This window comes from Palaemon carinicauda, chromosome 13 (genome assembly GCF_036898095.1).
Source record: "Palaemon carinicauda isolate YSFRI2023 chromosome 13, ASM3689809v2, whole genome shotgun sequence".
Lineage (NCBI taxonomy): Eukaryota > Metazoa > Arthropoda > Malacostraca > Decapoda > Palaemonidae > Palaemon > Palaemon carinicauda.
This window is the reverse complement of record NC_090737.1, coordinates 120,049,499-120,063,937: the sequence shown is the minus strand read 5'-3', so window position 1 is coordinate 120,063,937 and position 14,439 is coordinate 120,049,499. Positions and strand designations below refer to the sequence as shown.

Genomic DNA, 14,439 nt, shown 5'->3' with positions numbered 1-14,439 from the left:
ATTTACCTGGTGTAGCAATGAAATACTTTTATTTGAGGTTTTTATTCTTATTGTTATGAAATCTTGGTTCCTATTATCCTCACTTACCCCTTAACAAAATCTTTCAAGGTATGTAGCAGTTGTATTTAGCATCTTCAGTCATTAGATCTGGTAATGAATTACTGTAGTGCGGTTTCTTTTTTATGCTTTAATTTTCCTTTGCTATGTCCTTTCGCCAGTTCTAACCAGTTCAGTCATTTTCAACATGACTTTATGTAGTAGTGTAGCTTGATTATTCCTTATGATCAAATAAATGAGATACGCTAAAATGTTTTTTGAAAGTTATTGGAATTAAGGTCGTCCTTGATTTTTATCAAAATGAGTGATATAAGGAAAGTGATATAATATATTTGGTAGGTAATAATTTCTGATTTTGGAGAGTAAAATTGAATTAAATTTTTAACAATAATGGAGAAAAAATACAAAACAACTATTAATGATTTTGCTGTTGTGGTAGTGTCACCAATTTTTTGTAACATTCATTCATATAGCAGTATTTTCATAGTCATTTATTTGAGATTTTAGTACAGCATTTAATTTGCCCTCTCCAAATTATTTGGTATTTATACCATGATTTGTGAGTTGAAAATAAATGGCTCAGTAGTTAGTTAAAAGCCAATTGTTATTAATAATATAGTTAAATGTGTAATACAGTGCAGTTCTTTTATCCAGAGATAGTTTATATTTCTGTTTCAGTTACTGATAATTGGGAAGAACTGTACCACAAGAAAGATAGTAGCAGGTGTACTATTAAGAATCAATTTATTATGTCTTTTATCAATTATTACTGTTTCAGTCTAGTAATAGCACAACTTGTGTTGCACCTCCCTGTCGGAAACAGAAGTCTTTCAAGTTGTTTATAAGGGAGTTGGGTTTGATGTTGCGGAAATTGTTTGGCGTTGTCAAAAATACTCCCAAGGTACATTAGTTGGATTTTTTCTTGGAAATATTAATGTAGATTGAGTGAAGGAAGATAAGTAATTAATTGGGGAGTTAATTTTTTGTTTGTTGTAGATATACTTTATTATTAACAAGTTGCTCCTCTTCATCGGGGTAGAACAATCTGATTGATCCTATTTCGGACAAAAGGTTGCATTTCTCGTACTGTGTCACTTTGAATTTTTTTTTATACAGGTATGTAAGATACAAGGAAAGTCAAGCAATGTGCAAGTTAGAGCTCATTGGTTTCCCAATTCTCCTTGAAATTTTTCTTTTATGGTAGTTGAATCAATTCATTTTGAGATACAGTACCTGTACTGTAATCTAGTATAGAAGGGACATCATAGAATATGTTTCAAGCAGCACTTTGTAGGTTCTTTGTACTACTCCTTGGGCCGCTATTACATTGCATTCTTTTCTTCTGTTCTTTTTTGGTCTCTTTGCATAGCTGCTAGACTTATAAATTTAATGAATTTTTATTCCCCCCTGACTTAGAAGTAAATCCCTAAGGCCAACCTTGTAACACTTTAAATCTGTGACTATATTGTGTAGTTAAATAACAGTAATGATCTAATGACATTGATTCTGGTGAAGTCATTAAATTGAGGTTGTGTATATGGAATATAGGCAGGGCATACTGTTTATCCTTAATTTATAAACATAACCCAGGGCTGTTTTTAGAATCTGCCCACCTTAATATACCAGTTTTTCTTAGGGTTCCCTTTACTTGTTAAAGCTTGCAGTATTCTGTGCTCATTACAATGTAGGAGCTTTCACAAGTTCTCTGCAACAAACTTATGGCCCTTGGATGCAGCTATGTATCATATTAATTTGTTCCTTTCACTTTTCTAACTGGTTTACTAGCCATGCGAGACCTCGTAAATATATGGCAGTCTTAAGAAACTATTAACTATGACTGTATTTTCTTTCTTGCTTTTAACTATGAAATGATTGGCAAACATTTGTGGCTGATGTAGATTTCTTTCCATTTATTAGGAACTATTACTGTATTATTTCCAGAGGTTCATGGTTAAGAATATTATTAAGTAACGGAGGTTTTGATAGGATTTATATTAGGTGTCCAGGTATTCATCAAATTAGGTGAACAACTCTGACGAGTCAATTGCCAAGATCCTGTAGGGGGATACTTGCTATTCATGCATATTAAGGGCACACTGCAGGAATTACTGAAGGGTCTTTGTCGCATACTATCTGCCACTGTTTAGCCTTTTACTTAACTTCTTTCTTCCATCTTGCTGACTAACCTTTTTCAACTTTTACCTCATAGTGGAACTATGAGTTTCCTTAATTTGCACCTCTGCCCAAAATTGGCCACCTGGCTGATGACTCCAATTTTATTTATCAAATCAAATCTGGGACACTTTGGAATGACCTGAAGGGGTCATTCTCAAGCTGAGGTGACTTTATGTACTTGTGACAATTATGGTCAATGAGACCTTCATTTGGAGATAAAATCGAAGCTTAAGTGAGCTGTAGATGGACAGGCTTTTGGGACAAGAGGGAAGGGTTTAGAGGAATAGGAAAAGATTTTAGGATTACTGCGCAAGATAGTTTGCCCTCTAAGAAGAGCATATTTTCAATCCTTTTAAATGTGTAATATCTACAATGCTCTTGGATAAGATTTAGAATAATCTACAGTTTCAATAATCTCACCTGATGTACTAAGACCAGTATTAATATTATATTCTCAGATTTGAATACAGTACAGTACTAGCGTTTTTGGTGAATGTTACCATTTAAGAAATAATGTACAGTATATTGAAAATATAGGACATCAAAACCTATATCCCAGTTCCCAATTTAGAATTTGCACTTCAATGTTATTTTGGGGGATTTTCAACATCTTTATTATTATTATTTGTAATTTAGTAAGTTTTAGATGATTTTGGTATAACTGATGTCGTGTATCTTAAAAATTACTCATTATCAGTTGTAATTTCAATTGATTTCAAGTTTTTCACTTATAAGTGAAATTTTATGAAATTATCTTCTGCATGAGCATAATAATGAAGGTACAGTACAGGTAAGCTGTGACTGATAGAACTTATTAAATTGGCATTTAACAAAATAAAATCATATATCGTGTTAGGGCATAGGAATAGTTTTGTTTCTCTAATTAATTTTATACCAACTTTTAGAGTTTTGAGAGTTGGGCACTATATTATAATATGTGAATTTGTCGATTCTCTTGAAATTTTTATAATTCTTGGGAGAGAATTGCCATGTTTTTCTAAAATTAGATTTAAAGTTAGACATGATAAGTGATTTTTTTTCATTACTTGAATTGAATTCTGTTCTTGTCATCTATGTAGGTTAAAATAGTGGAGCTATAGTAGTAATATTATTTTTTGGATACTGTAAAATGATCTGTTATACAGTATCAGTGCTTGGTTGTAGCATACTGTAAGATTTATTGCTGATTTATAACAGCAGCAGTTGTTACCATTGAAAGTAAAATGTAGCAAGTAGCAGAGATTTGGTGCTCAGTCCTAATGCAGTGTGATGGTGAGTTAGCTTAATTGTATTGAGAGCTTTAAGCTGTTACTAGTTGTTAGAAAAATAATTGTACAGCAACATATGTTACTCGTGATGAGTAGATCTTAATTTGTACTTTCCAAAAATTTGTGAAAAGTATTATTAATTTTTGGTAATACGAAACTGGATCTTTCCCTCCAATTGGTTTTATGTCTTAACTCAATATGGTAGAAGCTTCTCCCTATAACCAAAAATTTTTTAATTGCAATATGATTAAAATTTTAAATTTTAGCATCAATTGCTTGGTGGTGGTATATGTTTTTATGAGGATAGAAAAGTACTGTACCCACTGGTTACAAGTTATTGCTTCTGTGCAATTAATGTTATTGCCAATAACTAATATCTAGAATTTAGAAACTAGTTTCTAGATTTGCTTTAATAGCTACTCAGTTTTATGTTAAGTTAGTGTTTGCATGTTTTCTTTATTTTGCCTGTTCTTATTTCATTCAGTTAACTACAATTATAGTAGTATGATTTTGTTCTTAGTGTACTAGCAAGACTTTTGTCTACGTTATTTTTGTCTTGTCTTGAAAATTGTTAAATTTTATTTTGTTATACCAATTGAAAGCAACGTGATTTGTCTATTCCTTGCAGAACATGACAAGATACCAGCCGGAACAACCATATGCTCGCATGCCCCCAAATGACCTGATGAACGCTCCCAATAGCAAAGAGGCGGTGAATTCCAACTGGTTTTCGTCACTAATTGCGGGACCCAGACCTGAAGCAAATGCTCCTAATAAGGAAATGTCTCGTGAATCATCACCTAATACAACTCCTACTCATCAGGTATGGTTATTTTTTTATTTAATTTTTTTGTGAGAGGTGAATTAAGTTAATATTTTTTATTTTCTATCTAGATAAGACTACAAAGTATTGTTTTTAATTTTCTATCTAGATAAGGCTACAAAGTATTGATTATCCTTTGATAAAAAGTATTTCCCCTTAATTCTAAATCTGAGCAAAAAATATAATGAATTTTTTTCTTTTGTCAGAAAACACTTAAATAAGTATTGAACTATGAAAGATCTTCAGGTGTAACTCAAATGTAGTACTGTAGATACATGTCTGTTGTATGGACTTTTTCTCAAAGCTATATTCGATTAAATTTCTTGGTAGGTAAATTAAAGAGTTTAAAGCTCTTGACTATAAATAAACCAGTGTCCAGATTTTTAAAATACGGTTTTTGATTTTTCCGTCCATGTTGGTGTGAATGTTGGGACATAGCTTCTGGCTGAGTCAGCCTTTCAAGCTATCGCTAACCCGTGCACGGGAGTAGAGGTTTGTCCTTTGATAGCCTTATGCATGATGGGAATACGGTCTTGTTAGATTAGTTATAAGGCGATTTTGAAAGGAAGAAGGGGGATGATTAGTGATTCGGCAGCCCATTTTTGATGATTAATTCAGTATTTTTCATTGCCTGTGTAGATAAAAAAAGATTCGTTATAAGAAATTGCTTTGCTTGCTCAGTGTATTTAAAGTTTATTTTTTTAATCCCTTAAAATATTTTGACATTTTCTTTTGAAATTAAATTTATATTTTTGTTTCGAGCTGAAAATTCACCCCCAAAATGATGTTGCGTTTTGAATACTGTATTGAGGGTATTGAACAGATGGTCTTTGTCATCATTAGTGGGTAGGTTGGTGCCCCACCTCTCTTTTTAAACTCCGAATGTTTTCTAATTGCAGCAAAGATAATCTTTTATATAGTGCCAGACAAGCAAGTTAAGTATATACAACCTACAGATGTTAGCATTTTAATGTAACTTTCCTCACTGGGCTGTTTTTTCCTGTTGGAGCCCCAGGGCTTATAGCATCTTGTTTTTCCAACTAGGGTTGTAACTTAGCTAATAATGGTAACTTTTATTAGGTTGGGAAAATGCCCTTAAACACTTGAATAGAATATTTTTTACAACTCTGACAAACATAATCGTAATGTTTGGCCATTTCTTTTTTATCTTTTTCCTAATTTTAGTCATTTGTTTAATATATCGTCACCCTCATAAACTAACTGCCTAAGTCATTTTCTCCACTTGTTGGGAAATAAAAAAAAAAAAACTTTCATTTCCAAATTCTTTATATCATTGTCTTCAGCTTCAATTCACAAATTCTTAACAAAAGAATTTGTGAATTAGAATTTGTTAATTGAAGCTCAATACAATGATATAAAGATGAGAAGGTTTTTTTTTTTATTTCCCAACAAGTGGAGAAAATGACTTAGGCAGTTAGTTTGAGGGTGACGATATAGCAATCTATACTATATTTTTAATTGAAGTGAATCTTATTCTGGAAGTAACTCGCTCTTTAGAATTGAGTAAACTGCCCGAGTGCAGTACAGTATAAAGAATTGGAAACCGAAAATTCAAATGAGGACTTATTGTACATTGAATATTGCAGTCTTGAGGAAAATCTAATTTTTTATTTTTTTTTTATTTTGTGTATATATTTTTTCATAACTTGAAATGGTAAGCAATGTCATTATCATACAGTATTAAAACTAATTATTTGTTTGTGTTGAATTAGTGTCTGTATTTTTTTATAAGTAGATGGTGAGCAATGTCTTATCATACATGTTGCTATTGCTCTTTATTTGTATATTTACATAATGGATAGTCCTTGTTGCAGTACCAATGTTTCCTTGGGACAGAGGCTCAGAAGTTATAAAATGTTCAAAGTTGCTTGTCTGGCTTGATAGGTGAAGGGCTTAAGGTTCAATGTCCATTTTTTTTTTATGGTTGTGAATGGTTGTTTTGTTGTTTGATTTGGAGGGTTGTTTTTTCATAATTTGTCTTATTAGTAGCTCTATCACACACATTTCTATCTTATTGTTAGAGTGTAGAATTTTTTAATACAGTTTAGCATTAGCAGAAAGTCATATCCATGAAGTTCTAGGCCAGACCTATACAGCACTGTTCTTCATTTTGGTGTTAATCCACTCATACGTATAGCATTATAACTTTGAAAATTACTTGATTGATATGAGGGTATATTGTTGCTGCTGTGAAAGATTATTCCCTTCGATATCATTTTGGTTACAAAGAGAAACGTCAGTTTACAGACTTTAATTTTGTGTAGTATTTCCTCTCTTTAGTTACCAAGTCTTTAGCTGTGAGTCTTGTATTTAAGGATTATGTTTACAGTCCACATATACCAAATGAAGCCAAAGTCATAGCTATATTTTTGGATATTTTATCATCTAAAAATTTAAACTACAGGGTAGAGGTAATTTGAATTTAGTGTAATATCATGTGGTGGCTCAATTTTTATTTTGAGTTTCTTATTAAACATTACGTGGACGTTTTATGTTTCCTCCTGGTAAGTATGTGTGTTTGGCAGTGTTTTAAATATTATTCATATGCGTGCTAAAATTTGGCTTTTTAGAGGAAGTATTTAAGGCAATTGAAAAGGCCATGTTTTGTTATGAGCATACATATTGCTCTTTTTTGAAGTATTTTTTGTGTTATTTCAATCAATCTTTCTCTGGAGTTCAATGCATAAAGATCCCTGAAGTGCAGCTTCCTAATCATAGAATACAGAAACCAGTAACTTCAACTTTTGCGATTGATCTCGCCACCTTTTATCTCGGTGATGGCACTAAGTGGTGCTGTCCTGATAAGATATGATTCATATGCTAAGGGTTGTGCTACTTTTTCTCAAAATTTTTTAGGGGAGTTTTATCTTATACATTCATTTATTTCATGATAAAAGCTTGTCTGTAAGGTGCTGCTCGGGTCGCCAACTACCCTGTGTCACGGCACCACTCTTGGCCCTTGGAACTTTGGTTCAGGTTCTTGGTAACTTTGGTAGCCAAGTAGGACAGGTGTTATGGCCTTTACACCAGGTCTGGAGCTATGACCCCATGTCATAGCCCGGAGCTGTGGCTTGATCGCCTGCTACCCTGGTGGCCAGGTTGACTGGGGTTAGCCTCGTGTTTTACCTTATACATTTGTTTCTTCTTGATAAAAGCTTGTCTTCAAGCTGCGACTCGGGTCGCCAACTACCCTGTGTCACGGCACCAATCTTGGCCCTCGGACCTTTGGTTCAAGTTCTTGGTAACTTTGGTAGCCAAGTAGGACAGGTGTTATGGCCTTTACACCAGGTCTGGAGCTATGACCCCATGTCATAGCCCGGAGCTGTGGCTTGATCGCCTGCTACCCTGGTGGCCGGGTGACTGGGGTTAGCCTAGTGTTTCAGTCCCCAATGGTTGATGCATGGAACAATATCTGTGACCCCATGGCACGGTTCTACACATCAGCCACCAGGCACCTGGGCGTGGGTTCCCTGTATCCAGACCGGATAGATTTTTGTTCCTCCCCCCTCCCCCCATTTTGGGGGCTGGATCAATGACCCTGTCTTAGCCCCAAGCTTCAGGCCTTAAAACTGCTACTTGAGTAGTGGAATTGACTGGTGTCAGCTCAGTGTTTCAATTCCATGGGGCCAGGACCTTGACCTTCCACTGCGGTCGTAGCTCAGGACCCCAGGTTACCACAGGTGGGACTTGGGTACAGCTACGTTTTTCACCCTCCTGTGGTCAGTGCACTAGGCTGGGCCAGTGACATCATGGCATGACTCTCCACCACGGCCTAGCTATTCCAGTACCAAGGTGGGGACAAATTTATGTCCTTGTACACGTTTTGCCCCCTGGTTGATGAAAGCGCTTTGGCATTCACCATCTCCCCTTCTGGACTCCTGTGCCTCCCTCAACTCATGATACGTTGACCTTTACAGGTTAACAGCCTTTCTTGAGCTGCATCCAGTGGATTGTTGCAATAACACCACAGTAATGGTGTATGTTTAACCTGCTGTAGAGTTGTTAGCCCAATACAGTCTTTTAATAGGAATAGCTTAGTAGACACACTTTATTAGCCAAGGGATGGTTGTACGGTCAGTGTTTTCCCTACATCCAGATTTAATGGAGAGATTTCTGGTTCTTGGGGTTCTCTGGAGATCGACCTGTTTTCCACATGGCTAAACAGAAATCTTTCCGTGTTCAAAGTTGCCTTCCAATACCCTTGATATCACATGGATGGTTACGCCTCGCTCCTCTGTTCAACCGTGTTCTGTCCACTAATCAACTGTTTGAGGATTATGCTGGTGGATCCCTGATGGCCTCATGCCGAATGGTATCCCGTTCTGCCTTGTCGAGATCCCAAGAGAACTCTCTTTGTTCCTCACTCACACTGTCAGATCATCTCTAGGGCAGATTGCAGATTTCCTCTTCTGCCTTCTGAGAGAAGCTTCTCTCAAGTCACTGCTGGTAAGGTTACCCTTCAGACTTGAGCATGATCTCTCGATGGAAGGGGATAGAGCTTTCCTTCTCATAAGAGTTGCCTATGCTTGGGAATAGCTTTGAACATTATTGCTGATCTCGTTGCCTTACGTCCGAGCCTTTAGGAAGTACTCAGTCATGGTTCTGTCTCTGAAGACAGTGTGGTGTCTTATAATCAACGAGAAATTTAGGCAGTGTTACATGGTCTCTCTTCCTAGTCTCCAACTCTGAGATGTGGAAAGACCATCTTATTTTTGTTCCAGGACACATGGCCAAACTCTGAGCATGACCCGGCGTTCGAGGTCTTCCCCATCCCACTTCTACTTGAAGTGTTGAGTGACAGAAAGAGGAGATACTTTTGTGTCCTGTAAGGGTTCTACTGTGCTATTGTAAGAATTTTCAAAACCTCAGACCTGAGTGTTAGCTGTTTCTCCTTAGCACTGTCAGAACCAAGAAAGAGAAGTCTAGAAATCTGTCTAATTTGGTCCTCTCGAGTCGATCCGTAATGCGTACACCAATATGTCTTGACTGCTGAGAAAGCTGAGAAAGTTTAGGTACAAGCTAGGACCAGAACTAGTGCAGGCTGGGGCTAGGCCCCACTCTTGCCTTCTAAAGGAATCTTGCAGTCGGCCAGGTGTTGAAGGTTGGAGTTCGCATGCATCAGATCACCTTCACGGCCTTTATTCTACATGTGAACCCACAGATCTCTGGATGCCTTTGCAGCTTTTTGTGGTAGCTGCTCAAGTAGTTGTGTAGTAAGCCCAGATCCCTTATGGGGCAGTAAGGATCTTGTTTATAGTAATGGATAGATATAGGAATGGAGATAAAATAATAAGACTCTTCACCTCGATTGTTTTTTGCCCGTTTCTTCAGGAAGAAGCATTATTCACTGGATCTAACTTGATGCTGGTATACTACACTTCTGAGCTCCATTCTTTAGAACCTAGAGAAGTACTCTCCCATCCAGCCTAGACGATGGTGGAATATATACCAACACTTTGGTCGTCATATGCCAGATATATTATTCTGCTCAGCAGTCCTCCTCGGTATAAAGGTGATCCCTCTTTTGACCCCGTACCAATTCTCTTGGACAAGCTAGACCCTATCAGCCTATTAATCTCTGTGATACATAGATGGGAGGTTACCAGGTATATTGACGTGTCCAGGGAAGAAAAATAACCAAGCAGTTTCTATTGGGACTTCTGATCTACCAAGCTACCAGTCTCCCCACCTTAATAGCGATGGTTTGTATATTGTGTTGGAGCAAATCACAAATTTTTTAAGTAATTTGTATTTTTCCTAACTATACAAACCTGAGGCCTTTAGGTTAAACGTTCTTCCACAACCCCACCCTTTTATTCATGAACCTAAGTGTCATAGTGAAGAGATTTTGACAGGTGGGGGGCCGGGGTTCCTTGCCCTCACTCCAACTGTTTGCTTAACTGCTGATTAAAACAATTCAACTACTGTCCACATATGCTGAAAACATATTCTCTACCCAAGTCCCTTATGTCCCTTTGGTTTGTATAGCTAGAAAACTTTCAAAATCTGGCATATTTTCCATGACATGCAGAAGAGAATTTCTAACTGGGATCATTAGATGATGGGTATTATAAGTTAAGGTAGACTTCAAAATCTCACCTTTATTGATACACAATTTTATTACAGTTGATGATATCAGTAATATGCATACTCAGCCTAGTGGCCTTATAAGTCTGGAGTCTGCATATACAATGAACTCTAATGTAGATGTATTGAAATAATCGTAATTTTGTAAACAAAATTATTTCAGTGCCTACTCTTGAAGTTCATTATTTTCTCCGCTTCCCCACTTTTAGTGGTTGAAGGTGTATCTTTAGCTTTTTATAAGCAATAAGGAATGATATGACTTGAAACAAAATGTGCATTGCCGCCTATTGCTGTCGCAAGGACGGAGGGAGGTAAGGTTGTACGCTAAGGTTGAGGTCATTGGTTTTTATTTAACTATTGGGAAGCTCGCACGTCAGATATTTATACAATGAACAAGAGGTAGTATTGGAATCATTAAGTAAGTCGTGAAGATTAGAATTTTAAATGAGTAGCATTCACAGTTTTAAAACTTACATATTCTATTTATGGTTTGATTTCTGTTATGCTGGTGTTTTTTTTATTTTATAAAAGCATTTGATTATACAAAAGTAAGGCGGCTATTTTGTTTAAGGAAACATTGAAGATTTAATATCGCTCTGGTCTTATAAACTCATAAATATGCAGTTTGATTCCAGTATTCTGAATTACATAGTGAAATGTGAGGATTTGAATTGTGTATTTCAAAATATGAATAATTTTCCTTAATTTCTAAGCTTAGTAGTGTTTGTTATTATGTTTGAGTATTTTTGTTTTGGAGTTATCGTTAGGAATAGGAAATGCGTTCCAATTTACCAGCATGAAAAGTGCCTTGAGCCAGCAGGTTACATGATCATTGATTTTTTATTTTCCAAGAAGTATTTTGCTGGCCATTTGTGTTGCATTAAGGGAGAAAAGGTAACTAGGTTTTTCCTTTTAAGCAATACTTAGATGTAGCTGTGAAAACATATCGATTGAATTTAGAGAGGTTACTGTGACATATGCATGCAATGCCCCACACCCTGCACTTTTTCAAGAACATTCCTTAACTCTTAACCTACTACTAATAGTATGTAGGCCCTGGATTTATGGTCGCTATACTCGAGCACCCAAGTGATGACACGTCTAGTCTGGCATAATTTTCATGAATAGGTTATTTTGAGACCTTTGAAGGACATTCTCCTACAACTAGGACAGAAACAAGGTTGACTCAAAAGTATAGCACCTTTCTGTTTTTATATCATATACTATTGTAATGTAATAAAGACATTACTACTTGAAATCTTGTATGCTATTACTTTAGTTAAGTTTCTCAGTAATGTATTGTACTGTACTATTGCTTCCTAATTTATTTTAAAGGTAGTAAAATATATTATCAAAGCTATATTGGCCCTACGGTACTTGAAGCTTGCATTTCATGTTAACCCATGTCGGCTGCTATTGCAACTAACTTATGCTAGCTAGAATAATCCTGGCAATAATCACTGTTTTAGTTTCCTCAAGAATATAGGGACTTTTCTTGGTTGTATTCTTGAAATAAGTTTTGACTTGACTTCATCGTTGTAGTATGGTACATTTACCTTGATACCCTTTATCTATACTTACTTGGACAGAATATATTCAGTATGCATGCTTTTAAGAAATTTGAAACTGTTGAGAAATGAAGTAATATTTTAGTATCATTGTACAATACACAAGCCAATTGAGCAGTAATTAAAAGTTTGATTATGTTAGATATTTTGAATTTGATTGGGAAACATTTTCTGGAGTAAAAGAAATGCTGATGTAAGCTTGTGCTATAGATTAGTGCTTTAAGCTTTTCCTTACTTTAGTGAAATGAGCTTTCATGCATAAAAGGGAAATTACATAATGCCGCAAAGTTTACACCTGACCATTTAAGACATGGTTATTCATTAAGTATCATGTTTTAGTACAAAGACTTCTAATAGTTGAAATTTTAGAATAAAACGACTTATTTTTCACAATTTTGATTATTAGTTAATATTGGCGAGTGCCAAAAATCAGAAAGTTATTTTTGGTAATGGTACCATAATTTGGATATTTTCAGTGTTGTAAGTAATCTTAATTGGGTTTAAATAATCTTAATTGGGTGTAGAGGTTGTTCGTTTTGTTAGCCAATTTCGTTAAAACAGATTTTTTTCTGTGGAATGATCTAATTCTTCAAGATTCTGGTGGTGTGAGGAGTTAAAAACACAGTCAGTTTAGGTAAAGAGTAATACAGTATTGATATACAAATTGAAAAGATTCACACAGTACACCTTGTAGGTAGAAGGTTGACTGGGACACCAGCCATCTGTTGAGATACTACTGCTAAGTGTTATTAGGTCCTTTGACTCGCCAGACAGTACTACATTGGATCCCTCTATCTGGTTGCAGCTCATTTTTTTCTTTGCGTGCACATATCCGGAATATTCTTTATAAAGACTGCAGATTTCTTAGCTCCAAAGTTATGTTATTTTGCACAAGTTAGCAAGAAGAAGAGCTTTTAGCACTTGGAGAATTGGTAATGTTACTCCTCTATGTAAATGTGTTTGTGGTAGCTTAAGTCCAACTAATTACCGCCCAATTTCCATAACTCCCATATTATCTAAAGTTTTTGAACGTCTTCTGGCAAAACTTCATAGGTTTGCTGAAGGTAATCATCTATTCCCCAGTTTGCAATTTGGTTTTCGTAAAGGCCTTTGAGCTTGTGATGCCCTTCTTACAATCTCCAATGCTGTACAGAAATCCCTTGATTGTGGTCAGGAAGTTCGTATGATTGGCCTTGATTTTAGTGCTGCCTTTGACTGTGTTAATCATGAGGCCCTTGTTTTCAAACTCAAACAGTTGGGAGTGGGTGGGTCGTTTCTTAGCATTATTATTGATTTTTTAAGTAATAGACCTCAGAGAGTTGTTGATGGGCACCATAGTGAGTATAGGAGTTTGATATCCGGTGTTCCACAGGGTAGTGTTCTTGGCCCATTACATTTCATACCATATACACATGACATGTGGTTTGGCCTAGAAAACAAGCTTATTGCATATGCAGATGATGCTCCTCTCTTTGCATCAATTCCATCCCCTGAATGTAGATCTGGGGTTGCTGAATCCCTTAATAGAGATCTAGCTAAAATTAGTGCATGGTGCAAATTATGGGGTATGAAGTTGAATCCTAACAAAACTCAAAGTATGATTGTAAGTAGGTCAAGGACAGTGGCTGAACATCCGGATCTTGGTATTGATAATGTTTCTTTAACTTTGTATGACTCTTTCAAAATTTTAGGTGTAATTCTCGACAGCAAATTTACTTTTGAGAAACACATAAAGTTTGTGTCTTCTTCAATTGCACAAAAAATTGGCTTATTGAGAGTCTTCCAAGATTTTCGGTGATCAATCTATTGTGAAGTGTTTTAATTCTTTTATTCTACCTTGTTTTGAGTATTGTTCTCCTGTCTGGTCTTCAGCTGCTGATTCTCATCTGAATTTGTTGGACAGAAACTTACGGTCTATTAAATTCCGTATTCCTGATCTAGATATTAATCTTTGGTACCATCGTTCAATTAGTTCATTATACATGTTGCATAAGATTTTTCATAACTCTGACCATCCTTTACATTCAGATCGTCGTGGACAATTTGATCCTGTTCGTAATACTAGGCAGGTAGTTAATTCTAATAACCATGCCTTCTCCATCATGAGGCTCAATACTACACAGTATTCTAAAAGTTTTATTCCGGCTGTGACCAAGTTGTGGAATGATCTTCTTAATCGGGTGGTTGAATCAGTAGAACTTCAAAAGTTCAAAGTTAGAGCAAATGTTTTATGTTGACCAGGCTGACATTAGTATTTTTGTAGTTGATATATGACATATCTGTTTTGACGTTTTTACTGTTTTTAGAATGATTATTGTAAATTTCTCATCATTTATTTATTTCCTTATTTCCTCTCCTCACTGGGCTATTTTTCCCTATTGGAGCCCTTGTGCTTATAGCATCTTGTTTTTCCAACTAGGGTTGTAGCTTGGGTAGTGAT

General features: G+C 35.8%; 1 protein-coding gene across 6 annotated transcripts in view; it reads left to right on the top strand.

Annotated features, from left to right (window-relative positions):
• Drp1 (dynamin related protein 1) overlaps positions 1–14,439 on the top strand; it is a 71,808-nt gene that overhangs the window by 37,666 nt on the left and 19,703 nt on the right. For 2 of the 6 annotated variants that reach the window (XM_068385749.1, XM_068385748.1), the window contains exons 11-12: positions 836–958; positions 4,129–4,323. In XM_068385749.1, the coding sequence (XP_068241850.1) occupies positions 836–958; positions 4,129–4,323 (318 nt within the window). Of the gene's footprint in view, positions 1–835; positions 959–4,128; positions 4,324–4,761; positions 4,816–14,439 lie in introns of all 6 variants that reach the window. The other 4 variants (XM_068385752.1, XM_068385750.1, XM_068385747.1 and 1 more) reach the window with 3 other exon arrangements.